Genomic DNA, 27,166 nt, shown 5'->3' on the forward strand with positions numbered 1-27,166 from the left:
ACTTCATCTGTGGGAACAACCACTCCCTGTTTGCTCTAGTCCTTTTTGCCTCTAGGCACAGCTGCTGTATGCTGTTGTTCAGCCCATGGTAGGCATAGTTGCAGCTATTCTAGGCAGCTCATTCCTCTTCAGCTCCTGTGCTGGTGTCTGAGTTTTTCCTATTTGTTTCTACAGATGGGAGCACATTTCGCCAGACCAAATCCTCCTACAGCTCTTCCTCCAAGAAGGTGGGCAGGTGAGTGATGCCCTTCAACATGGTAGTGCTCTGCTGACTGGGCAGACCCCCCCAAGGAGAACATCCCACAGTCACCAGTACAGCCAACTCTGCACCAATTAGCAGGGAGAATGGAGATAGGCAGCTCAGCTTTGGCAACACAGCCCCATGTCCTTTAGGCCAGGTCTCCTTCAGTCAGCTCCAGGGGTAGCATAGGCTTCCATGATGTGGTGTTGGAGTATCTTTGGCATCAGCAGCCTTCACTGCCATTGCAGTCCAGCACCTAATGCTCCTCATCCTTTCCTGTGTGTTTCCATTGGTCATCATAGCATGTCAACATTTGGGTTCCTGATGATGAGCTTTATGTGGCTGGATCAGTGAGGTGCAGTGCCCTGGGGGTAAAACCCCTCTGCCATCCCATTATACTGTGGCTTGTCTGCTGCTTAGGATGTTACAACCCACTCAGTAAAGCTTGTTCAGCTCCAGGCCATATCATCACCATCATGGGGTGCATGAGTAGGGAACATCTCAACTTCTCTACAGGCTTGAGGTCCCCAGACCTGCTGTTGTGAGAGGGGTTTTAGGACTTCTACCTGCAGCTCTGGGTTTTGCTAAGCTTGCCCCTAGACTTGTGTTCCCTCACAGAGAGGCTGATCACACTGACTGTGCAAAGGTTTCTTACCTTTGGATGACCCTATATTCATCTTTTTCCTTCAGCGTCTTTGACCGTGAGGATGAGACCACCTCACGGCAGGGCAGTTTAGCTGCACTGGAGAGGCGCCAGGCAGAGAAGAAGAAGGAGCTGATGAAGGCTCAGAGTCTTCCCAAGACATCAGCCACACAGGCGCGGAAGGCCATGATTGAGAAGCTGGAGAAGGAGAGTGGAGGGTGAGGGTGCTAGTATGACGGGCAGGGCTGGAGAAGATTGATGTGATGCTCTAGTAACATTTACCTGTGTTTGCTTACTGCAGTGCCTCAAATCCAGCTGTCTCCCGTGTGGCTGTGCAACGCACTTCCAGCTTTGGTGTCCCCAATGCCAGCAGCATCAAGCAGATGTTGCTGGACTGGTGCAGAGCAAAGACTCGGGGTTATGAGGTCAGTACTGTCTCTTCTGTCCTCTCTCATTGCTCCTATCTGGGCCTTGCTGCCTCTCACTGGGTGTGTCTACACATGTATTAGTACCCTTTTCCTAATGTACATTAAATTTAGTAGCTCAAATGTGAGGTACTAAATAAATTTGCATTAGGCTGTGCTAATGCGCAGTAGCGTAAGCGCATGCTTTTTAGGTGATGCTTAATGCACAGTAGCCTATTTTACTGCACATTAGAGTAATTGAAGTTTTTTACTTGACATTTTACTGCACAGTATAATAGGTTACTGCACATTAAAGCACATGTGTAGATGTGCCCACTGACCTTCATTCTGCCCCACAGCACGTAGACATCCAGAACTTCTCCTCTAGCTGGAGTGATGGCATGGCCTTCTGTGCCCTTGTCCACAACTTCTTCCCTGAGGCCTTTGACTACAGCGAGCTGACACCTCAGAACCGCCGCCACAACTTTGAGGTGGCTTTCTCCTCTGCAGAGTACGTATCCACCCCAAGCACCAGGTAACACAGATTACAGGAAAGGGCCTGGTGCCTCCCTGAGTGTGGGCAAGCAGCCTTCACACTCCACTGTCTCAGGAACATGTGCAGGACTTGCACAGGGGCAGGGTAGCACTAAGCACCCTCGGGTAAACCTCAGTTCTGGGTTGGCTTCTCTCTTTCCTGTAGCCCTGATGCTGGGACTGGCACAGGCCCTCAGCCTGGGGTACCTGTTGATGCAGGCCCCTCAGATGCTAACCCAACCCTCTGCAGACATGCCTAGCCAAACTTCTTGCCTCACAGCACAAGCCCTACAGCCCCATAATTCTGAAAATCCTTGCGTATCAGAGCCCCAAAGCCCAGGGTGGTCCTGGCAAGGGATCGAGTGCCTTCTGTGGCTCTCCTTCTCCATGTCTAGCAGCTGCCTCCCTACCATGCCAGTGTGAGCACTGGCAGTGCCCAGCTTCCCTATCTAACTTCTGGGTGCATGGAGCCCCCTCCTCTGCCACAGTCCCCCTTCTAACTGCTTTAACACTGGAGCATAAACGTGGGGAAGGCCAAGTCCTCTCCAGCAGTCTGAGCCAAGATTAGTGGGGTCGTAGGGAACCCCATTGCAGCTGGGGGGCTGTGGCACTATTGCAGCTTCCTGAGCTCCCCCTTTTTGCTTCTAGTTTTCTGGGGTGTTGAGAGAAGGGAGCGGGTCCTGCTGGAGGGCTGGGAGTCGGACCCTCTCTCCTTCCTTCTGTCTCTCCTTCCATTCATCCCTCCTTCCCTGCAGCACCAAACTGGTCGCACCCTCACTGAGCAGACAGGATAGTTTTTCTGGGGTGTCCACAGCTGGGGGAGGGGTCTCTGACCCCACACCTTAGCGTAGGAAGGCTGCTCTATTTGCCTGAGATGTTATTCTGGGTGCCCAGTGTCAGTGCAGGCCTGGAAGTTGTGCTGACTCCCCTGGGCCCCAGCACTGTGTCCGATCTGCACAGGGTGGAGTGAGCAGGGTGTGCAGACTCGCCACAAGGGAGTGACCCACTGGGGCTGTGCACCTGGGATTTCTGCCTTCCTAGTCTTATGTCTTTTTGTCTTAACCGGGACTGGTGTGTGGACCATGAGAACAATCAATCCCTCCAGCCTGGAAGCCAGGTGGCCCTCTCCCATCCTTATCCTCCAGCCCTTGTGAGCTTCCTTTCCTGAGCTTCCTGCACCAACCGCCATGCCGCTGTGCGATTCCAAGCAGAGCCAGGCGAGGAGGGAGCAGGGTCTGGGCACCCCTCCCCTACCCCAAGCCCCTGTCTATATACATGGCTATATAGAGCAAGCCGCTCCGCTCTGGAATCTGCTCCTCAACCACTGGTTGGCGCCAGAGCACTTCACTCCCATCCTCTCTTCTTCCTTCATCTCCTGTCCTTCCTCACGCCTGTACCTCACGCTCCTGCACCTGTGACTGCCCCTCCTTCCCTCCTTCCTGCCATGCTTGTGTAGCCCCAACCCCTGTGAGTCTCACTGTACCAACGAATGGCCTGGCAGCGCAGCACCGCGGTGCCCAGTGCTGCCCCGCCCCTGCCTCTCACACCCTCCCAGAGCATGTGTAATGGATTGGGGCATTGGTCTGGCACTGGGGGAATGGGAAGTAGATTTATATATTTCTCTTGTTTTCTCTCCCTCTCTCCCCCCTCTCCAACTGGGCTGTGATCACTTGCTTCCCCACCTTCTCTCCCCTGTCCCCTCCCCCAGGAAGCACGCAGAGTGTCCGCAGTTGCTGGACGTGGAGGACATGGTCCGGATGCGCGAGCCGGATTGGAAGTGTGTGTACACATACATTCAGGAATTCTATCGCTGCCTGGTCCAGAAGGGGCTGGTAAAAACCAAAAAGTCGTAGCCTATTAACACCCCTGGGAGCGATGGTGAGAATCTTCCTGTCAAACTACTGCCCGCACACATGCACCCGCCTGCCCATTTGCAGCTTGACAGTGCTTTCAGCAGGAGGGCCCTCAGGGAGCACGACCTTGTGCTGGGAGGATGGGGGTATCAGCAGGGTAGGGGGAGCAGCAGATGTGTGGTAAGGTGTGTGGATGTGTGGTAGGAGAGGGGGTGAATCAGGATCTAAATCCAGCCTGTGCTCCGTCCCTCCCGAGGTTCAAAGGGGACTAAATATGAGGATTGTTAGCTGCAGGCACATTTTTGCTGGGTTTGCCTTTCCAGAAAACACTCCTCAAGCTGGGAGCTTTGTAACAGGGTGGGGAAGATATCCTAATAAGAAGCACCTCAGAGTAGTGTTCACTAGCCAGGGTGAGCCTCCATGTGAGCCACAGCCTGGGAGTGAGCTGGGTGGCTCTCCCTGACAAAGAAATGGATGCTGTGCTCATAGATGATGTGCCAGTGCCTCTAATTAGATTTTCCTCCCTTGCTCCCTGAGTCTGGAGGCAGAATGGGGATGAGCTGCTATGAACTGCTGCTTTAATTACACTTAAGCACTTTGCAGCAGGAACTGTGACTGGAGGCAAGAACAGCACTGCTTGGATTATGGATGAGTCCTGGAGTGACTCCCAGCAGCCCTTATCCCTGCTTCACCCCCTCCTCCAGGCAGACCTCCATGATACACTGAGCTCCCCACATTCCCATTGCTTTGTGCTCCCTCTCATTCCCAGAGTGAAGGCTTGGATGTCCTCCAGCTCGAGTAGGGGGCTGATGAAGTAGCAGTGAGGCTATTGTGTGCTTGGGGCTTCTCAGAGACCAAAGCCTTTGCATCCTGTGAAAGGCAGTAGTATGTTTTCTGTACCCCCATTCCCGTCTGCCACTGCCATAGACTTGCTGTAGGTCCCTGAGGTCTGTGACCTCCAGCACTGGAACCTGCCTCGGAGGAACTGGTCAGCACCTATGTAAGAGCAGCTGAACAGAGTTACACTGTGAGATCGAGCTCAGGGACCAAGCATGCTGACTGTGAGGTGCCTCCTAGTCATATATGGTCAGGAGAGTGAGCAGGGAGTCTGGAAAGTGTGACTCAGGCACTTCCATCTTGCTGTCTTTTTGGTAATGTTTGTGCCTTTCTTCAGAGGCATCCCTACTTACAGTGGAGCCTCCTCCCCCAGGACACTGGCTCCACACTGCTCTGAGCAGGCTGAAGGATAAACAATGCCTTTATAAGGACAGGGATTGTCTCCTTAAGGTTGTCTCAGCTTTTCCATCATACACCTGACTGGGGCTGACTGCACTGGGGTGTACTTCACTGCCTCTGCCCTTAGACAACCTGAGTTAGCATTTCCAAAGATGCTGAGCACTGACAGGCCGGAGGTGTTTGCTGTGGACTCCTAGGCTCCAAGCCAGTTGTAGCTCACAGACCCACTCTGGTGTTTGGAGTACTTAATTTCTGCTGTTTGTCTCACTGAGAAGGGGCCAAGGGTTGGGATAGTGAGGGGCTGTGCTTCAAAACTTAAGGGTGCTGGCAGAGCAGGGATAGTGGGCACTAGGGTTTGGGACTCAGTTGCATTAAAAGAACCATGTAGGGGTCCCAGAGTGAAGCAGGTGTATCAGCAGAACTCTTTGGGACAGTGAGTCTGGAACTGGAATAGCAGGGGGCTGTACAGGAGGGCTGCTGGCCCTGCCAGAGGTTCAGTGGATATGGCAAGACAGCAGAAGCTACCACAGAATCTGCTGCGTGGGACTGGTGTTCCTGTCCATACCCTGCAGCTCCCTCTTTCCAAGCATTTTCAGAAGGGGTCTGATGTCTGGTTTTAGGTGGTGGTGGTGACAGGGTGTAACATACTGATCCTTGCTGTTTCCTTCTCCAGCAAATTCCACACAAGGGTCTTGTTGCTCCCTAGCTGCAGGCAATATGCATCAGCCCCTGTTACACACCAGGTGTGTGAGCTGCCTAAGGATACCCATCTAGTTGAGGTCAGCATGAGGTAGAGACTGCTCCCTTAATTCTTGCCCCTTCTTGGCAGTTTGTGCATCAGCTTGCTCATTCCTGTGTAGAGCTCCCAAGGTCCAACTGGAGCAGATGGGACTGACCAGAGACCTCTGCAGCCCAGAGCACTGTATTACTAAATGATCTCTGCCCCAGCCCAGGGCCCTGGGTTCTTTCCTTGCTTTGTGCAGGGCTTGCAGGACACCCCTTTGCAGACCATGGCTTGACACATCTGAAACTGGATTCCCATTGCTTAACCTAATCACCGTGTGGTTTATCCTGATGCCCTATTAAATTCATCCTTGCTATGAAGGACCCTGACCAAGCCCTAAACAGCATACAAGTGCTGATACAGCCTGGAACTCCTCCCCTATCCTCCAGGGAGCCCAGTTGGCCAGTAATGGGGTTTCAGTTAGGAAACTCCACATCAGCCTTCTCCGAACCTGTTTGTGACGTCTGCTAAGGTCCTGTTGATGTTGACAGAGCAACAGATCCTAATAAAATCTTCCCTGGGAGATTGTGCTGGAGCTCAGGGCCCCGGCAGAGGGTGATACCTGACACATTCCATCCTTCTCCTCCCCAGGCTGCAGTAGCAGAAGCCTGTCTGATCTTGCTGTGTTGACTGGGTGTCCTTGTGTCAGGAGCAGGCTTGGGAGTGGAAGTGGCACAGCCTTGTCAATAGTATGGCAGTTTAACCTATCCTTTCACTGTGGCCCAAAGCCACTGTACATGCACAGCACTTCCTCTCTGGGGTTTGCTTCCCCAATAGGTACTAACATTTCAGCTGGCAGCCCCAATAGATCACATTCCCCGGAGCTTTTGCCACTTCCCCTATGAAGCAGCTGTTTAGCAGGAAAGAGGTGAGGCCCTGACAGTAAGGGCAGAGCCAGCCAGCAGCCAGTTTTAGTGGGTGGTAAGGTGATGTCTAGCAAGTCCAGGGTCTTGCTCCCTGGCCAGCAGCTGTTCCATTGTGTTTGGGTCACTTTGTTATAGTGTGAGAGTGATCTAGGCAGTCACTGACTCTGCTTTCCAGGCACCCTGCCACTTGGGTTGGTAATGGCCCAAAACTGATCCCTTGCTGACTGCTGTTTAGTGGGGTGATTAGCTGTAGGCCTCTGCACTATCGACTTCACCAGCTGCAGTTTACTGAATGATGGATAGCTCCCAGGAATAAAGACTGAAGGTTTCCAGGGAATGAGGGGGGTGATGAGTAGTAGGGAGGGTCATCCGTTAGGACGTGGGAGATGTATATCAGCGGGCAATGTTGGATACACTTAGCTTGCCACTACTTTCTCACTTGGACCACAGAATATTTTTGGAAGCATCTCAGGCTTGGGCAGTGTCAGGCCCAGTGGACAGGTGGTTAAGTGGGCAGCTCTGAGGTCAGCTGTGTCAGTTACTGATGGAGTAAGTTACACTGGGGTGTTAAAGGATAGTTCCTGCATCCATAGGGAAATTGCAAGGGTTCTCCATGTTTGCTCTGAAAGCTTGGTTTCCAGAGCCCTCAGTTGTGAGTGGATGGGTGGGGTGGAGCTGCAGAGGAGGGAGCACTTGTTCATCCAGGGTAACTGAATGCAGCCATGCAGCTCAAACATATCACAAGTAATATGGTACTTGGTGGGTCTGGCTCTTCCAGCTCTGCTGTTCTTTGTACATTTCTGCCATTACCTAAAATGTGTGTTGTTTCCCATGACTTTTAGTGACAATAAGGCCATCATATTTTGCTCAAGAAGGCTACCCTCTTCCCCTGCTCTATGATTAGGGCACTTAGGCAGGAACTGTGAGAGTGGGGGGCAGGGTCGTACAATTGTTTGGACCCAAGAGCCGCATAGGAATTTTTGGTGAGCTGTTGAGGGCAGGTCAGCGCCCTCCCCACACAACAGCTCACCAAAACTCCCTATGGAGCTTTGGGTGGGCAGGGAGCAGTGTTTTGTAGCAGGAGGGCTGGATGAGGCTGATCCACTCCCTGCCTGCCCTGCCCTGGGGGAGGGGGTGTGCCTGGGCACTAGGTTCCAGAGGCCAGTTGGGGGTGAGGGGACGCTCTACTCCCCTCATCTCCAGTGGCAGCCTGTCCTCCTGCTGCTGCACCACTCCAGGCAGGCAAGGGGAGCGGAGCATCACTGAGAACAGCCCTATGGAAGCTGTGTGCATTAGTTGGGGCCTGGGCCAGCAGGCGGGCATCCAGTGAGCTGCCCTGGCAGGAGCTGGCAGAGCACTGCAGGGGCAGCTGTGAGCCGTATCCAGCCCACAGGCCATATTTTGCCCACCACTGGTATAGAGAAATGTATAATGCAGGCAAAACTGGGAGCACTGGGACATAAAGGGACAGAGAGAGAACAGTTGCTAGGAGGATGAGGAGGGAAAATTGGGAGTTGCTGGGGGAGATGGAATATTGTAAGACAGCAGTTCCCAAACTGTGGGTCTTGACCCCAAATGGGGTTGCAACATCAGCAGATGGGGTCATGGGGGTGGGGAAGCTGTGGATTGGGAGTGAGGGTCTATGCTAAGGAAATGGGGTCATGTTAAGGAAATAGGGCCATAAATGAGGCCATGCTGAGGATAAGTTTGGGAAGCATTGGTGTAAAATATTGGCATAAAAAGAGGAGAGACTTGCCTGGGAAATCCCTGTGAGCTGGCTAGGGTTGGGGGTTTTGTGTATGTGTGAGAAGGCGCCATCTGGAGAGCCCAGGCAAGTTAGGGCAGGTCTCTGCTACTTTGGGGTTGTGGCAGGGACAAGGCAAGGAACACTGTGAAGAGAATTAGTCACCATTTAGCATATAGCTGGATGCAACAGAGTACCCAGCTGGAGGAGACGGGCCATGGTTCTGGCTAATGAGTCATATGGGGTGGGGGGGGAAGGAAGGGATTGGAGGTGCTGGGACATGGGCTGGAGGACACAGCTGCTTGAGGCAGCAGCTGTCTATGAGACATTGCACTGAAGAGATTTACTGATGCGCTGTATGCATTTGCTCAAACTAAACCTAGGGAAGTCATGAACTTTCTGGGATGGGATGGAGGAGGAACCCTGTGTAAGGACAAGGCCCTGGTGTGTCTCTGGATGGGGGGGTACATGGGATCTGAAAAAGGGTAGAACTTGGTGTTCCTGTACAAGGAGACCTCTGGAATCAACCCAAGGATAGGGGCTTTTCACAGTTTCAGCAGAGATGGGGGGCTCAGTACTCCTGAACTGAGGACCGAGAAGAGTCTGAACAAGAGAGTTGTGGTCTGCTGTCCTTAAGCTGTGTTGATTCTCAGCGAACTTGGGTACCAAGCAGGTTTTCTGTAGAGGGCTTGAAGCCCGATGTCCTTATGCCATGAGATCTTAGCAGACGGAAGAAGTGGCTGAGCATGTGTGTTCTCAGTTTGGGGATTGGAGTCTGGTACCAATGGACTGGGACTGTAGGGAGGAGTCTTAATGGAAGAATTGGCACCTGGTGTCCCTGCACTGCTTAGGGTCTCAGCAGAGGGAGGGGATAGAGGCTCATGGCCCGATCAAAGGGATCAAGCCCTGGTACCTCTGTGCTACCGGGGTCTTAGAAGAGGGGGAGTTTGTGTGGTACAGGAAGGGCTTTGACCTTTTGTTAAGGGAGTGCCCTGTGGCACGCAGTGTACTTACTGCCATGTCTCCCCATAGGATGCTGGTGGACTGTGTGCCCCTTGTGGAGGTTGAAGATATGATGATCATGGGGAAGAAGCCTGACCCCAAGTGTGTCTTCACCTACGTACAGTCTCTCTGCAATCACCTGCGGCGCCATGAGCTACGCTTGCAGCAGAAAGAGCTCTAGAGCCTGCCCTGTTGCCCTGTGCAGCTGCAGCGGCTAATAGACACCCTCCCAATACTCTGCCTCTCCCCTCACAGGGACCCAGTTGTGCAGAGTGGGGCTTCACTTGCTCCCGGCAGTCTAGCCCTGTGGGGAGGCTGCCGCGAGGGGTCTGTGTGATGCTGAGGGATTAGCACTGCATTGACTTCAGCTTTGGCCTGAGCTCCCTCCACTGTCTTCTCTGCTTCAAGGCAGGCTGAAACTGAGCTTTGTGGCCTGGCTGATTGCCAAAAGCCAAACCAGGCTAATAGTGCTCTAGAGGACTGAGGAGGCAGCACTCACTTCTGCAAGCTTGGGTCTCATCCTTCCCTCCTGCTTTATATAGTATTAAGTTATTCATCTTAAAGGAGTTGCCTCTATCTTGTACAATAACAATGCCCCACTCCCTGGGTGTGGGGAAGCACTGTGTGTGTGTCTGTTTCAGGCTATGGATGCATTTGTTTCCAAGGCCCAGAGTGACCATCTGAGACCCTGGGGGTTTGTCTGCCTGGATCCATGCACCCCCAGGGTTTCTGGATGTGTGTGGATCTCTCAGTACTGGCCCCCAGAGATGTCTCTGGATATGGTGCATTGTATGCAGCCCTGCAAAGTTGTGATCCTTAGAACTTCGGAAGGGAGTCTTCCTGCCCAATGCAGCCTTTACTTGGTGCCCTCTCCCTCAGTAAGTAGAGGTGCATTGATACATTGGTCCATATTGTATTGGCACCGATAAAAGGAAAATTGACATTATTGGCATTTGGCTTTTTTTGGCTGAGGTGGCCAGTAATGTCACTGATAAATGTGTGTGCACACAGCTGCAGTATGCACACAATGCAGCCCGGCAGCATAGAGAGCAGCATCCAGCCGGTAAGTCTGTTAGGGAGGAAGGGGAATGGGGGAGGGAAGGAGCAAATCAAGGCTCCCATGGTAAGGGAGGGAGTACGGCTGGGGCAGGCAGTGCCCAGCCAGGATGGGTTGCCCAACAGAGCCAGTGGTTCATCCAGGGGGAGGCTCCCACCACTGTGTGCACCCCTGGGGGAGGCATGGGGAGCATGTGCCCCCACGGATCTGTGTGGGGCGTGGGTGGGCTGCCACTGTGCGCTCACGGCCAGTGCTGCTCTAGCCTATTCCCTGCAGCTGCACTCGAGCTGGGCTAGGCAGGGAGGCTCTAGCCCCTTTCCTTCCCCTCCCTGCCCCGTAGTCCCCTCTCCCAGCACCGCCACCTGCTCTGCCTGGCCTGAGCGCAGCTGCAGGGCAGAGGCTGGAGCAGCTGTGGCCCCAAGCAGGCAGCCCACCCGTGTCCCATGCACAGATTCAGTAGGGCACATGCCCCTTATGCCTCCCCCAGGGGTGCGTGCAGCTGCAGGAGCCATCCCACCGCACCCCCTGGATGAGCCACCAGCTCCGTCCCACACCCTGCCCTGGCTGGGCATTGCCCGTCCTAGCCCCACTCCCTCCCTTCCCATGGGGGCCTCAATTTGCCCCCCCCCCAACAGACTTACCAGCCAGACGCTGCTCTCCAAACTGCCAGGCTGCATATCAGCAATCATCAGTATCGGCTGATATGACTGGTCAATAATCGGCCATCAATATCAGCTCAACAAATCATTGGTGCACCCCTATCAGTAAGCTCCATCCAGTGTTGTGAACGTATCTGGCTACAGCACCTACCCTAGTGTTCTTCCTGTTGCTCACTCCCACACCTAGGGGCTGCCACTTCTGTGGAGAGTAGCATCACCTTTTGCCCTGGGGGATCTGGACCAAAGACAGGAGGGATTGAGTTTATGGGGGGCAGACCCTTTCCAAAAGGGATGGGCTGGATAGCACCTCTGGGATGGCCCTGTCTCTGTTCCACTTGTTCCCTGCACTGTGTCCTGGCTCTAGGGCCTGCCCCCCATGCTCTGTACCACTTGCCAATTCACCGTTTCCACACCTTTGAAGACACGTGCCGGTTTCAGCCAGACAATAAATTCTACAGACAGCTGTTATACAACTGTACTCCTTGGTCTCCTGGCACTGGCCTCACTGCCTACCATGTTCTTGAGTGGAACAGGGCTTGGCCCAGCTGCAGTATGCTCTCTGTCCTGTCTTCCTCAGGTTCCAGGGTTGGTGCTGATACATAGTGCTGTCCATTGCCTCTGTGCATGAGGGATGGTTATGCACCGGACTGAGTCACATCCCCAGCAGTGAGCCTTGGCCTCCCTCTTCCCCAGGATCAGGGGCCCACAAGGTTGGAAGGTCCTCCTTCAAAGACCTTATTCTTGTTTCCCACATTTTGGTCCATGTCTGTGTTTGCCTTGTTCCAGTTCACCCCACCTATGAGGTGACACAACCCACAGAGCAGATGGGTCCCGTTGGCTTCTTAGGCCTGTGACTTGGCTTGGGGCCAGTCCCAGGATGTGGCCTCTTCCCATTCACCCATGGGTGAAAGAATAGGGACAGGTTGTGGCCCCCTTTGCACCCTACCCATAGGGTTACAGGATACTCCTTGCAGCTTAGAAGACCCGTGTGTGAAGCAGCAGCTGCCATACTGCACCCCAGAGGTCATACTATGGCTGGTGGGAACTGCTTTGTCAAGTGATTTTTCTGGGGCATGACTGCAAAATCTATTGCCTGAGCCCATCTCTGCCCCCCAGGTAGTGCCTGACCCTCTCCAAAGCAGATTCTAGTAACTGCAAAGCCCATCAGGCTTCTGCCAAGGACCCAGGGCAGACAGGTAAAACCCTGGCCACTGACCTGAAAGCAACTCTTGCTTACACCAAGGGATTCCCACCCAAAGACAGGGGAGAGGAACTGAGCATGTCACAGCAGTGAGGAAGCCAGGCCCAGGGGCTAGGATGAGCCATGAGTGATTGCTGTAGGGCTTCCTAGGTGTAAGCTGGTTTTAGGCTGAGCCAATGGCCCCATTTACAGAGTCTTGACTCTAGGAGCTCTGGGCTTTTCTTCCCACACTACCCTCTCCAAAGTGGGAGCTCTCCTGGTTGGCCAAGTGTGGGAGCAGTGAAGGTGCTTTCAGGCCTCACCTCAGCCACTGCAGCAGGACGTGACCATACTGGTCTCTTCCCCCTTGCCCACAAATTCCAAAGAGCAGCCCAGCTCCCAATTTCCAGTACCAGCTCCCGTTTATCTCTGGTTTTCTGCTGAGGGGAGAGGCTGGTGCTCCCTCTGTCTACCTGAGAGAAGGAGGGGTATGGCAGAGCAGGACTGCTGCATTTGAAAAGGTTCTGCAAGTCCTTCAGCCCCTGCTGTCCCAGGAAATCCAACAGGTCTGAGCCACTTACCCCTCTTCCCATGTCCCCAGCTGGCATGTGTGACTCAGCCACCCAGGAATGGTGCTTAACCCCCTGGAGCCAGGCAAGCTCAGGAGCAGGAAGGAAACTTTAGGAAGATCTGGTAGATCCACTCCTACCCAGAACCCTCAAGAAAGAAAACTGGCTGCAGCACTGGATGAAAGAGACTTTACTCCAGTTGGATACAAGCAATCAGATTCCAGCACCCTTGGGACCTGGTTGCGCTTTCCTGCATGCAGCTCTCCCATGCCTTCTGGGACTCAGTTCTTCTGCCCCCAGCACCCAGAGCTTTCACTGAGGGCTTCATTCTGTCCCTTGCAGACAGGGGTTGCCTGTGCATAGAAGCACTAAGCCTGGTCCCCCACACCTTAGGGGTCCCTGCTAATGGAAAGCACAAAGGCCATCATGTTCCAGACAAATTAGTCCTCAAAGAGATTGGAGCAAACACCCGGAGCTTAGCAGTCAGGCTACAGGGGAGGAAGGGCAATGGCAAAGCAGGGTGGGGAGAGATGAGGATGCTCTCACATGGTAAAAGTAACACTCCCTGTGCCTGACATCAGCCCCAGCTCCATTCAGCTGCAGCTGTGGGCAAGCGCGCAGAATGACTGCTCTATAAAATAGCTGTCCAGGAACTGAAGCTGCTGCTGGCACCACTGGGGGGACAGGCTGTGTCACCCAAGCAATGGTGTGGGGTAACAGTTCTCTCTCCAACCCAACTCAGCCCATGTCCTCCTCCTCACCCTATCCCAGATCTGCCTGTGCACTTGCTCCAGTCCCAGCCAACCCATTGCTGCTGAGTCAAACTGCTACAGCCATCTAAAACCTCAGTTACTAGCATGCTAGAGACTGAAGCAAATACACAACTTCCAAGCTACACCCCTAACCCTTCCTCTTGCAAGCCCACCCTATGCACCTGACCCCACAGACAACCTGCTGCTCCCTAGAGATCAGGGTGTTCCTGGTTGTTGGGTTCAGTTGGGCTCTCATTCTTGGCTGCAGAAGCTTCAGAGGGTGAGACTTCGGAGTTCTCCTCTTTTGTCTGCAGGGGGAGCGGGGGCTTGGCAGGGGCAAGCTGGAATTCCTCAGGCACTGGGGCATCTTGTGACTCCTTGCGATAGAAACCCAGCTCCTGGACCATCTGGTTGATCTCCTCCCGGGTCATGTCACTCAGGGGAATTCTCTGCAATAAACCAGGAATGCAGTGCACTATAGCATCCTACACCTCACCCGTGACATTGCATCCCAGTACCTGGCACCATGGCCACAACCAGGCCAGTAATTCAGTCCCCTGAAGGGACAGGAACCCATCTGGATAGTGAGCAACCCATCTCTTACTGGGAGAGGTTAGGGCTGAATTAGTCAGTTCTTCCCACAAGGAGCACTCCTTTCCTTCTACATGTAGCACCCCCAGCTGGGGGAGGCTGGACTGAAGTAACCAGGACTAACTAGCATTCATGACCACTCTCTAGTCTACAGGATCCTCTGCTATGAGAAGATGTAAGTGAAATAGCTGGCAGCTCCTCCCTATCCAGTGCTCCTACCTCACTCCCTAAAGCAGCCATGTCTGTTTGTAATGCAGATACAATGGGCCTCGGCACACCAGGAAACCATAAGCCTCCCTCAGTGATTAGAGGGAGACCATTATTTGCATTTGTTTCATTGGACAAAAAAATGAAAAAACAGACATGTGAGTGCAGGTCATAGGTTAATAATGAGAATTCCAAGGGGAGGACTGAGCAGAGAATGGTGGCTAGTGCCCACTGCCCCTCAAACAACTCCCAATAAAACTCTTGCCTGGAGACAAGCTTAAATGAGTGAAAAGCAGCCCCAGTCACCGTGATTCCCCTTGGCCAGGGCCTCCTTCCTGGTCTGGTAGATGGAAAGTTTGACCAGGGCCAGGAAGTGTCTGACCAGGAGGTCCTAGGACAGGGGTCAGCAACCCCTGGCAGACATGCCAGAGCATGGCACATGAAGGCATTTTGCTTGGCACAAATGCCTCAGGGTGGACAGTGGGCAAACGGCCAGTGCTGCGCTGCCACAAGGATCAGGACTCCGGCTCCTCCCGCTCAGGGCAGACAGCAGACATAAATGCACCCACTGCTGGCAACAAGCCAGGCCAGGAAGCTGCTTGCAGGCTCCCTGCTACCTGGTGTGAGCAGTCCAGGCTCCATGGCAGCAAGCAAGCAAGCTGCACCAGGGACTGCAGCAGAGCTCCGGCCAGGCTTGTTGCTTGTGGTGGATACATGAACTGGTGCGGATGGCAGATAAGCCACAAGGAACCTGATTCTTGTTGTGGAAGTACAACCTCAACCCCTTTCCTGCTCTCCACCCAGAGGCATGTGTGCACCAATCACAAGCAATGAGTAGACCACAGTGCAGCTGCTTGTAGCCTTCTGGCTGCCTGCCACAGCTGGCCTGAGCTTTGGGCAGGCCCCTGCCACCTGCCACAATGCCTGGACTGTTCACAGCAGGCAGCAGGGATGCTGCAAGCAGCTGCACCAGGGTCTGCAGAGCCCTGGCCTGGCTCATTGCCAGTGGTGGGTATGTGCACTCCTCTGGGTGGACAGTGGTAGAGCCGCAAGGGGTCCAATCCTTGTGGCAGCGCAGCATCAGGCCTTTTCCTACCATCTGCATTGAGGCACATGTGCTGAGTAAAATGCCTTTGCACACCAGACTTCAGCATGCATGCCAAGGGTTGCTGAATCCTGTCCTAGGACCTCCTCATCAAACACGCCTCAGCGTGGGTGGCAGGGAAGGGGCCTGGGCTGCGATGCCACAACGATCAGGCCCTTGTGGCTTCCCTGCCATCTGCCCCGGGCACGCCAACATCTTCCAAATAGAGGTTGCAGGTGTTCTGGGCACTTGGTAGGTCTAGGTATGTGATGTGCATAAAATAACAGGTGTGGGAAAAATGCAGCCAGAACTTTCATGGAAGGTTCCTGAGGAGCTGGTGGAGGAGCTACAGCCTAGCACACTCAAGGTCAGCGTTTCCCAAGGTCTCCCTCTAACCATGAGATGGGCAGGTGTCTGGGGAGTCTGTAAAGTATCTTAAGTAAATGCCAGTACTGACAGCTCCATGCAAGAGCCACCACTGTAGATCCCTGATGGCTTGTGGAACTAACGTGGAATACAGGCTGGTTCACTGCCTTCAGCAAAGGTGTCAACTGGTGCTGGAATACCCAGGAACACCAGACACCTAGTCAGCTCTTACCTCTAGTTCCTCATATCTGATGTTGAGGAGCACCAGTTCAGGGTCGGCTCCAGGGAGATGCTTCATCACCAGGTTGTGGCTGGAAGGCACTGTTAAGGATCCTGGCAAAGTGAGGTATAGGGCCTGCCCCTCCCTTGACACTGGCATGGGAAGCTTCTGGGGGTATGGGAGCCCCTTGCTTGTTGTTGCAGGAACTACCAGCCAGGGGAAGTTACAGGCTGTGCTTCACACCAGAAGGGCTGAGAGACAGTTTGGGGTACAGAACTTACTGCTTCCTTCCTGTTGGCAAAGGTAACTTCACACTATTTCTGGGGAGGAGGGGGAGCTTTAAGTCCTAACCCCAGCTATGGACACCAGACCCAGTGGCTGCTGCTACAGCCCACAACACTACCCTGGGAGGATCAGTAGCAAATCAACAGGCTCTGGTACCAACACCCAATCAAAAGACATGGGATGGCTCCCACTTGCTAAGCTCCCAGTCTAGGCAGCCTGCACACTCAGGCAGGCACTGCACCCAGATGACAGGTGTGTGCACTCACAGCAACCAAGGCTGGAAACAAGCCTGGAAGTGACTTCTGGAGCAGGGAAAGGATACTACAGAGGGATGTCCTCGGTGACAAAGGCCTTCACCTAAAAGAAGCAGAAAGCATGAATGCCATGGAGGGGGAAAGGGAAAAAGGAGGAGCTGGAAGAACTCCTTTCTCTTCAGACAAAAGCAAATGGTAACAAGACACCCCCAAGAAAGCAGGAAGATACATACCTCATAACCCCTAGCAGAACTACCTTTACACTAGTGAGCCCACTGAAATGGATGCACCTTGTGCTGGAGATCTGTTCCCTGGGACAGATGTTGGGGAAGTATCCCAACTGCTCCACAGTGGCGCATGATCCCAGGACACATAGGACAGGAGCTAGGGAGGGCCTTGGAGGAGGTAAGAGTGATAGGAGACCAAAAGGCAGGCTTGTTCCACCTACACAATGCATAAAGCTAAGGTGAATTCAGTTGTTCTATGCCCTGGCATGGCATTGCTTACCTCTTTCATGCGGTTCAGCCGTCATCCTCCGCAAGTCTGAAGAAGAGGAGAGCATATAGTCAGAGCTACCCCAGGCCCAACTTCATCCCCAGCATATACCTAGCCTGACCTAGCCCAGACCCACTTTCCTTCTGCAGTCCTTATTCTCTGGCCCATACTGTCATGAGATCCAAGCCCCTCATGCTCCTCATTGTAATTTTTTTCCTACCCCTGGCAGGGCAGGTTTAGCCTCCCGTTGGAACAGATGGACACAGAATTACAGAGAAGCTCAGTTATTTGCTGACAGTGACAGAGCAGCTGGTTGAATCCAATCTCCCATATCCTAGACCAGTCAGGGCCAAACTTAGAGGCAGGCTTGCCACAAATTATGCCCCGTGCCCTCCCTGAGTGGCACTCTAATACCCTTCCCCCTGCCTGATCTGCTGCTCTACTTTCTGCTCCCTGCCACTGTGAGGCCTTCCCCCTCCCTAATCTACCACATCCTACACACAGAAACTGCACCTTTGCAGCAGGTTCGCTGCCCTTGTTTTGGACCAGTGGCTCCAAAGCCTTTTTTTATTGTGTACCCCATTCAGGATTTACCAGCTGCTCCATACCCCTAGCAGCATATTTTATATTATAACCCCTTAAATGACAATTCTTATTATAATGAAAATTAAATCTGCCATTACATGTCTCCCACCTAACCCCAAAGATGTCTTACACACCCCTAGGGGTTCAGGTACCACAGTTTGGGAGCCCCTGTTCTAGACAGTGCGGTAACCACTGAGACGCTGTCCCTCTTTTCTCTTAGCTAGTGAGGATGAAGCATACTGCCTCAGTTGAGGGCTGTCCCTACCTATGTTTCAGGACTACTAGGTATCAAGAGAAACTGAATGCCCCGTTGCCACGGTAACAAAGCATCTGTCAAGTTATCCTAGAAACAGTGATATTAATAGTTTCAGGGGATTTCAGAGGGTATTTCCCATCCCAGCCAAGTTTGGGTTTTTTTGGGGGGAGGGAGAGGAGTCACCACCTCAGAGTGGGGTCCTCTCTCTCGCTCATCTGTGTTCAGGCTCCACCAACTGGCAGTGGCCAAAGGAAGCTCTGAGGAGGAGTCGAGCCCCATCCTAGTGCCACGCAGGTGCCCGCATGGCTCTGCCACTTGGCGCTGATGGGAAGGCTCCCATGGACCAGCAAGAAGGGACAACTCCCACCTGCAGCAAGTGCTCCCCCACTTCTGGCTCCCCGCGCTTTGCCTTCAGCGCTTGCCCCGGGCTCATCTCCAGCCCCACCATCTCCCCCGGCGGGTGCAGCGGCAGGAAGCTGGCTAACCGGCTTCCCCCGCTCAAGACAGAGCAGCCCGGGGGGGGACAAGGCAGGGGCCGCGAGGCAAGACTTGTTTTTGTTTTTTTACTGTTGGGTGCTCGGGGCCGGAGCAGTTCAACCAAGCCCAAAGCCGCGAGTCAGCGCAGATCCATGCGCGGCCCGACAGCCGGCAAACATCCTCCACCCCGCAGGGGCTCCGGATATCCCCAAAGTCTCTCGAGGTCGGGAGGGGAAAGACCCTGGCTAAGGCCCCCGGGAGCTGAGGCAAGCTCTGCGCTGCAGGCGGCCGGGCCGGGCCCAGGCGGGGGCTCCGCCCCGGCGGCGCCAGCGAGGCGCTTCCTCCCCACGAGCTCCGCGGCCCCCCGGGCTGGTGCCGGAGCGGCTCCGGGCCGTGCCTCGCCCCTGCCTTACCTCCACCTTGCCCCGGGCCAGGCCCTGCAGCTGCCGCGGGTCGGGCCGGGGGGCGCGCGCGGGCGCCGCCAGCAGCAGCAGCAGCAGCAGCACGAGGCGCCGCATCGGGCCGGCGCGGGGACGTGTCGCGGCCGGACGCGGGCGCTCGGCTCCAGCCCGCGGCTCTGCCACGTCAGACAGGGGCAACCGCAGGTCGGCCCCGCCCCGCCCCGCCTCGCCCCGCCCCGCCCCGCCCCCTCCCCGGGGCGGTTGCGGCGCGTCAGCCGCTCGCCCGGGCCGCGCTCGGGTCGTGCTGGCGGGGGCGGCCGCCTGGAGCCCCACTCCCTGCCCTGACAGCCCTGGGCAGGGTCAGCCCCACGGAAGAAGGGCGGCCTGTGAGGAAAACAGCCTGCAATAGTGCCTGCAGGGCAGCGCGCCCTGCCTCGGGAGGTGCTTGAGCGAGGCCTGAGGCTTGTCTTGCAACCAGAAGGATTTTCTAATCAAAGCATCATTTGAGCCCTAAGGCCACAGCTTGAGCTACCCAACTAAATGTCATAGCATGCTAAGGCTGGTGTCTTGCAGGGACTGGCTGGTGCAGGAGGGCATGTACCCCACTGGCATAGCAGGGACTGACCCAAGAGCGGCAGGGCTACAGCAAGGTGCTTCTGAAATGCAGGTTGGCTCTGCTTCACACCAGCTGCTTGGACAGCTGGGCTCTGCCGCCAACAGGCATGCAGCCTTAAGGACAAAAGCTATGGTGTTGCTAACAGCAGTCAGGAGAAGTGAGTCCCTTGCATTCATGAATTTCCCCATCGCAAACAGGCGTGTGATGACTGCTAAACCTGGGCTGGGGCTGCAGATAAAATCTAAATGACTGAATTAAAATAGCAGTGCGTTTTGAACAAGAGTGCAAAATGGTGGCTAGGACCATGTACAATAAAGCAATCCCAACTGATTTCATCTTCTGTGCTAGTTGCAAATGTATCCAAATGTTTTATTATGCGAAATCATCATAGTGTTTGTAATCACCTGAAAGTTTTAACAGCTAGGAAAGAAGCCGTCCTGCACAAAAGACTGTGGCTGGGGCAAAATTGGGTTGTAGTGACAAGACGGCCACAAAGACAATCAGCCCCCGCTAATAACTCACTAGGTGTGCAGAAAGTGGAGCTTGTGGCATCCAGTACTAGAACTACACTATGAGACAGTGGTCACCCACCAGTCAATGGATCCACTGGTCAATCCCAGGGAGTCAAAGTCCATCTGAGGCTAGGGGGGCTGAGCCCTGCCCCCCAGCCCAGCAGGTGGGGAGGGAAGGGGCAGGTGCCAGATCAAGGCCCTGCAGTGAGGGAGGGAGCAGCACAGAGGCAGGAGCAAGTGGTCAGGTAAATGGGGCCCCGGGGGGTGGGAGGACCGAGCCCGGGGGGTGCACCCTGGGAGGGCACAGGGGGCATGTGCCCCTGGATCTGCATGTGGGGCAGAGCAAGTTGCCTCTGCAAGCTGGGGTTGGAGCCATGCCAAGCTTTCCCTGGCAGGGGCTGGATCACACCGAACTCAGAGCAGACAGCTGTGTTGGGAGAGGGGGTTGGGTGACTGCAACCCCCCTCCCAGCACTGCTGCCTTCTTTGAGAGTAGCCAGGCCCAGCACCACCCCCCCCCCCCCCGCCCCCGCTTAGGAAAGAGCCCAGCCCGGCCCCAGCCCGCAGCGTCCACCTCGATCTGTACACAGGGCAGGAGGGCTGGGGCAGTTGGCTTGTCAGGGGCTGCAAGGGCGGGCTCCAGCTGTGGGGGCCCCCCACGTGGCCCTGGACAGGCCGGTTGTCCCAGCACTGTATGTAGCAGAACAGAAACTTAAACCTGCGTTGCTCAGAGCCCAGGCAACATGGTAAACCTTGAGCTGGCAAGTCCATGGTAACTTCAGAGTGATTGTCGTGGGAGACTCTATGCTGTGGGGCACAGAGGGAGCCATCTGCCATCCTGACCCCTTTGCTCGGAAGGTCTGCTGCCTTCCAGGAGCCAAGATTCATGATGTTACAGCAAGTCTGGCCTACCCTACTGACCTGCCCTACTGACCACTACCCCAGGCTCCTTGTCCATGTGGAAACCAACAACACAACAAGAAGCAGTCCTGGGAGGATCATGAGAGACTACAGGACCACAGCGGCAAAGCTCAAGGACCTAGGAGTGCAATTTATTTTCTCCTCAGTCCTCCCAGTCAGGGGCTATGGCTGTCGGAGGGATGAGAGTATCAAGGAAGTCAACTGAAGGCTCAGAAGACGGTGTCACCGTGTGGGCTTAGGATACCTTGACCTTGGTGCACAGTTTAGCTACAGTGGCCTCCACGCAAGGGACAGCATTCAGCTCACAAGGAGAGGGAAGAAGCTCTTTGCCACGAGAGTCACCGACTTTTTGAGGAGGGCTTTAAACTAGGCACGTTTTGGGGCCAGGGAGGTTCCACTGCAGAAGCAAAATCCACTAGCCACAATGACACAGAGGAGGGTGCTCAAACCACAGATGTCCTGTTGGGTTTTAGCATCTTGAGGCAGAGACATCTTGACAGAAAACCTGATGTGACTAAGGGAAAGCTCAGATGCCTTTATGGGAATGCCAGAAGCATGGGAAATAAACAGGAGAGACTGGTACTCCTGGCTGATGAGGAATTCGACTTGTTTGGGTTGACGGAGACCTGGTGGGATGATATGCATGACTGGGCAGTTAATATTGAAGGTTACAGGCTTCATAGGAATGGAGACCATGTGGAATGATATGCATGACTGGGCAGTTAATATTGAAGGTTACAGATTTCATAGGAAGGATCAGATTGGGAAGAAGGGAGGAGGTGTGGCCATCTATGTGAAAGATCAGTATTCATCCCTGCAAGTCACCTTTGACGGCAGGGAAGGGTCCCTTGAGACCTGCTGGGTCAGGCTACAAGGGGGACCAGGAGAGGGAGACCTAATCTTGGGAGTCTACTACAGGCCTCCCTCCCAAGACATAGTGAGTGATCGAGCATGCTCAGGAGAACTAACAGAAGCAGCTAGCACTAGAGACATGATCATCATGGATGAGTTCAACTACGCAGATATTTGTTGGGAAGACCATTCGACCGCCTCCAGTAGGTCAGCCAACTTCCTGGTGACGATAGATGATCTGTTTCTGACACAGGTTGTAGAAGGGCCTACCAGGGGAAAAGCTACTCTGGACTTAGTGCTTGCCAAAGGGGAGGACATCATAGGCAACCTGAGGATTGGTGATACTCTGGGCAACAGAGACCATGACCTGATAAGGTTTATCATCTACCATAAAACTGGGAAGTTAGTCACCAGAACAGAAGTCCTGAATTTCAAGAAGGCAAATTCTGGCAAACTCAAGAGGCTCATTGGAGAGGCCCTCTGCAAACAGCTTTTAGACGATCTGGGTATGCAAGAACCATGGTGCTTCCTTAAGGAGGCAATTCTCATGGCTCAAAAACAGGCCATCCTCACACAGGCAAGAAGCAGAACAAGAGCCAGGAGACCTGCTTGACTCACCAGTGATATTAAGGAACTATTGAAAAAGAAAAACGAAGTGTATATGCAATAGAGGAACAGCTCAGCAACCAGAGAGGAATACACCTGTATCTCCAGGGCCTGCAGATATGAGACACAGAAAGCAAAGGCAGGCCTGGAGATCAAACTGGCAACCGGTATAAAGGACAGCAAAAAGTCCTTCTACAGATACATATGGAGCAAGAAAAAAATCGGTCTCCACTGTGGGACCTCTACTGAATACTCAAGGGCAGCCCACAGTCAACGCATGCAAAAAGGCAGAGCTTCCTGAATACATACTTTGTGTCAGTATTTTTGAAACCCAGCAGGGGCTGCTTATCTGTCCAGAGGCCCAGGGAACAAGGGGAAGGTAACAACCTACACAAAATCAGCCCGGAACAGGTGAAGGATCTTTTACAACGCTTGGATATCTTCAAGTCCACTGGACCAGATAACCTGCACCCAAGAGTCCTGAAAAAACTGGCTGAACTCATAGCAGCACTTTGGCTAAGCTATTTGAAGAGTCATGGAACTCAGGAGTGGTTCCAGATGACTGGAAGAAGGCCAATGTGGTGCCCATCTTTATGAAAGGGAAGAGGGATGACCCTGCAAACTACAGGTCAGTCAGTCTGACCTCGGTCCCGGGTAAAATCTTTGAAAAGTTGGTTAAGGAGGCTATCAACTACAAGCTGGTATTGGATGGGGTACTAAACAGCAACCAGCAATTTTGTCAAAGGCAGATCATGCCTGAAGAACCTTGCATCTTTCTACAACCAGGTCACTAACCATCTGGACGAGGGACGTAAGGTTGACTTCATTTATTTAGACTTCGGTAAAGCCTTTGACTACTGTCTCCCATGGGATTCTCTCTAACAAACTGGAGAGTACTGACCAGTTTACAGTGAGGTGGGTGGACAGTTGGTACAGAGGCCGCTCCCAGAGTGGTGATCGATGGGATGGCCTCATCCTGGAGGGCTGTCTCCTGTGGAGTCCACCAGGAATCAGTGCTCGGACCTGTGTTATTCAATATATTCATTAATGATTTGGATGAATGGGTAGAAAACACAATGGTTAAGTTCGCAGATGATACCAAGCTGTGGGGGAACATGGGCACACCAGAGGATAGGACAAGGATCCTGTGGTCCCAAGGTAGTGGGTGGAGAGTGGCTGTGGCCACTTCTGGGAACAAGCGCCAGCCGATCGCGGCAGCTGCTCCCAGAAGCAGCCGCAGCCACTCCCGAAAGCAGCTGCAGCAAGCGCAGCAATTGGCTAGCACTTGTAGCGGGGGCACCGGCGCTCCTGCCTGCCGCACCCCCCTGCCCACCGCCTAAACGGCAAGCATGGCCATCAGGGGGTGCACCGGCACTCTCAAGGGGTGCATGTGCATCGCCACTGCTGTGTCCAGTTCTGGGCACTGCACTTCAAGGACATAGATAAGCTTGAGAGGGTATAAAGTAGGGCCACCTGTTTGATTAAGGGCATGGAGGGTAGGCCTTATGAGGAGAGACTCTGGGAACTGGACTTGTTCAGCCTGAGGAAGAAAAGGCTGAGAGGTGACTTGATAGCTGCCTACAAGTACCTCAGAGGAGAGCATCAAGAACTAGGAGAGCAACTATTCAGGAGGGCATCTCAAGGGAGGACCAATGGGCCTAAATTAATAGAAGGTAAATTCAGGCTGGATATAAGGAAAAACTTCTTCTCTGTAAGGGTCACCAGAATCTGGAATACACTGCTAGCAGAGGTGGTGCAGTCTCCCTCCTTGGAGGTGTTCAAGACAAGGCTGGACAGGCACCTTGCTGAGCTCATCTGAACCCAGTACTTCCTGCCCATGGCAAGGGACTGGACTTGATGATCGTACAGGTCACTTCCGGTTCTATGATTGTGTGATTCAACTCTGAGGCTGAGCCTGTTGGTGATAGCCCTTGCCTCTTTCCCTAACCTACTTAACAAGTCCATATGACTTCAAACTCTTGTAAGTCTTTTATCCTTCCAAGGAAGTAATGTGACCAACAGTGATGTAAACAGCCAGAATGGAACTGAGTGGAGGAGAGATGGCCAAACCTCAGGTCAAAGCCTATCCTTGCAGACAATGTTGTCCTGTACACCAACAGTTTATGGGGATCCTCTCTTCCATGGGCTTCAAGTCTCTGGCCTCCTGTGGCCTTATCCTGGGCTCTGTAAAACTTAAAAAACACTTTTGACTTCTCAGAGTTTTCTTGTCACTAATAGTTATACCAGTCACTGGAAGCACTGATGTGCCTTCCGGAGTTCCATTCACATCTGGCTTATTCCAGTGGTCCTCAACCTCTTGGCCCTGTGGGCCATATGAGTGGTACAGGGCTGGTCCACAGACCAGATCAGACCCTGAGCACCAGAATCATGCCTGCAGGTGCCTGGATTAGGCTCCGTGCAGCCCCAGCTGGGCACCAGGATTGGGCCCGGGGGGGGGCTCCTGCACCATCCCTGCCCAGTCCCCTATGCTGAGATTGGGCCCCAGGGCCCTGTGTCACCTCCTTCCAGCCCCATGTTGCAACAGCAGACCCCATACCTCCCTATGTGCCCAGTCTAGCTCCAACAGCCACGGCTTACAGGGCTCCCATAGACTTGTGGGGAACCCCGTGGGCCAGATGACAGGGTACCAGGGACTGGATCTGGCCCATGGGCCAGGGGTTGAGTACTCCTGGCTTATGACATTCTGTTCCAGAAAGCCTCTTTCATGCCAACCCAGAAAGCTACAGTGCTGTTCATTTGTATCACACTTCTCTCTGCCCAGAGGCTAACAAACTCATTACATAACAGTACACAGGAAGGGGACTGGAACATGTTGCCATGATCCACCTTTCCAATATAACCCACGTAGATTCATAGATTCATAGATGTTAGGGTCGGAAGGGACCTCAATAGATCATCGAGTCCAACCCCCTGCATAAGCAGGAAAAAGTGCTGGGTCTAGATGACCCCAGCTAGATACTCATCTAACCTCCTCTTGAAGACCCCCAGGGTAGGGGAGAGCACCACCTCCCTTGGGAGCCCGTTCCAGACCTTGGCCACTCGAACTGTGAAGAAGTTCTTCCTAATGTCCAATCTAAATCTGCTCTCTGCTAGCTTGTGGCCATTGTTTCTTGTAACCCCCAGGGGCGCCTTGGTGAATAAATACTCACCAATTCCCTTCTGTGCCCCCGTGATGAACTTAAAGGCAGCCACAAGGTCGCCTCTCAACCTTCTCTTGCGGAGGCTGAAAAGGTCCAGTTTCTCTAGTCTCTCCTTGTAGGGCTTGGTCTGCAGGCCCTTGACCATACGAGTTGCCCTTCTCTGGACCCTCTCCAGGTTATCTGCATCCTTCTTGAAGTGTGGCGCCCAGAATTGCACGCAGTACTCCAACGGCGGTCTGACCAGCGCCCTATAGAGGGGAAGTATCACCTCCTTGGACCTATTCATCATGCATCTGCTGATGCACGATAAAGTGCCATTGGCTTTTCTGATGGCTTCGTCACACTGCCGGCTCATGTTCATCTTGGAGTCCACTAGGACTCCAAGATCCCTTTCCACCTCTGTGCCACCCAGCAGGTCATTCCCTAGGCTGTAGGTGTGCTGGACATCTTTCCTCCCTAGTTGCAGCACTTTGCATTTCTCCTTGTTGAACTGCATTCTGTTGTTTTTTGCCCACTTGTCCAACCTGTCCAGGTCTGCCTGCAGCTGTTCCCTGCCCTCCAGTGTGTCCACTTCTCCCCATAGCTTTGTGTCATCTGCAAACTTGGACAGAGTACATTTGACTCCCTCGTCCAAGTCACTGATGAAGACATTAAAGAGTATCAGTCCAAGGACCGAGCCCTGCGGGACCCCACTGCCCACACCCTTCCAGGTCGAGACTGACCCATCCACCACGACTCTCTGGGTGCGACCCTCTAACCAATTCGCCACCCACCGGACTGTGTAGTCATCCACATCACAGCCTCTTAACTTGTTCACCAGTATGGGGTGGGATACCGTATCGAAGGCCTTCCTGAAGTCTAAGTATACAACATCCACCCCTCCTCCTGTGTCCAGGCGTTTCGTAACCTGGTCATAGAAAGAGACTAGATTGGTTAGGCATGATCTGCCCGCCACAAACCTGTGCTGGTTTCCCCTCAGCATAATTTGCCCTGCCGGGCTCTCACAAATGTGAGCCTTGATAATTTTTTCAAAGACTTTACCAAGGATGGAGGTGAGACTGACTGGCCTATAGTTGCCCGGGTCCTCCTTCCTCCCCTTTTTGAAAATGGGGACCACATTGGCCCTTTTCCAGTCCTCCGGGACTTGGCCCGTGCGCCACAAGCGTTCAAATATTCCCGCCAGTGGCTCTGCAATGATGTCAGCCAGTGCCTTCAGCACCCTCGGATGGTGCTCATCCGGGCCTGCTGACTTAAAGGCATCCAGTTCTTCCAAGTGACTCTGCACCACCTCAGGATCTATGTATGGAAGTCTGGCGCCTTGCTGCTACCTCTCTACAACCCCAGTGAGAGACTTGTCGTGCCCCTCACTTAGGAACACTGAGGCAAAGAACTCATTGAGGAGTTCAGCCTTGTCCCCCCTATCTGTCACCAATTGTTTCTGCCCATTTAGCAGTGGTCCTATTCCTCCCTGGGCCTTCCTTTTACTCCCAATATATCTAAAAAACAATTTCTTGTTGTCTTTTACTTGGGTTGCCATCCTCAGCTCCATGGTAGCTTTGGCCCGCCTAACTGCCTCCCTACAAGCACGAGCAGAGGAGGTATATTCATCTTTAGTGATCTCACCTTGTTTCCACTTTTTATGTGCTCCCCTTTTGGCCCTTAGGCTGCCCTGGATTTCTCTGGTCAGCCATGGAAGCCTCCTGGCCCCTTTCCCTCTTTTGCCTCGCTCGGGGATCGTCTTGCTTTGTGCCCGA

General features: G+C 53.7%; 2 protein-coding genes across 6 annotated transcripts in view; one reads left to right on the forward strand and one right to left on the reverse strand.

Moving 5' to 3' along the window:
- SMTN (smoothelin) overlaps positions 1–11,501 on the forward strand; it is a 70,156-nt gene extending 58,655 nt beyond the window's left edge. For 4 of the 5 annotated variants that reach the window (XM_059713617.1, XM_059713619.1, XM_059713620.1 and 1 more), the window contains 5 exons: positions 175–235; positions 932–1,102; positions 1,186–1,309; positions 1,648–1,799; positions 9,338–11,501. In XM_059713617.1, coding sequence (XP_059569600.1) covers positions 175–235; positions 932–1,102; positions 1,186–1,309; positions 1,648–1,799; positions 9,338–9,488 — 659 coding nt within the window. In that variant the 3' untranslated portion in view covers positions 9,489–11,501. Of the gene's footprint in view, positions 1–174; positions 236–931; positions 1,103–1,185; positions 1,310–1,647; positions 1,800–3,530; positions 3,701–9,337 lie in introns of all 5 variants that reach the window. The other variant, XM_014595369.3, reaches the window with a different exon arrangement.
- A 1,446-nt stretch (positions 11,502–12,947) lies between these two features.
- On the reverse strand, positions 12,948–18,907 carry SELENOM (selenoprotein M). Its single transcript, XM_014595372.3, has 5 exons — positions 18,758–18,907; positions 17,039–17,074; positions 16,600–16,634; positions 16,005–16,083; positions 12,948–13,973 (listed from the first exon to the last, which is right to left on the reverse strand). Exons 1-5 carry the CDS (start codon positions 18,860–18,862, stop codon positions 13,734–13,736), a joined length of 495 nt encoding a protein of 164 aa, XP_014450858.3. The 5' UTR covers positions 18,863–18,907; the 3' UTR covers positions 12,948–13,733.
- Between the last annotated feature and the right edge of the window lie 8,259 nt (positions 18,908–27,166).

The sequence above is a fragment of the Alligator mississippiensis genome, chromosome 10 (genome assembly GCF_030867095.1).
Source record: "Alligator mississippiensis isolate rAllMis1 chromosome 10, rAllMis1, whole genome shotgun sequence".
Taxonomy (NCBI): domain Eukaryota; kingdom Metazoa; phylum Chordata; order Crocodylia; family Alligatoridae; genus Alligator; species Alligator mississippiensis.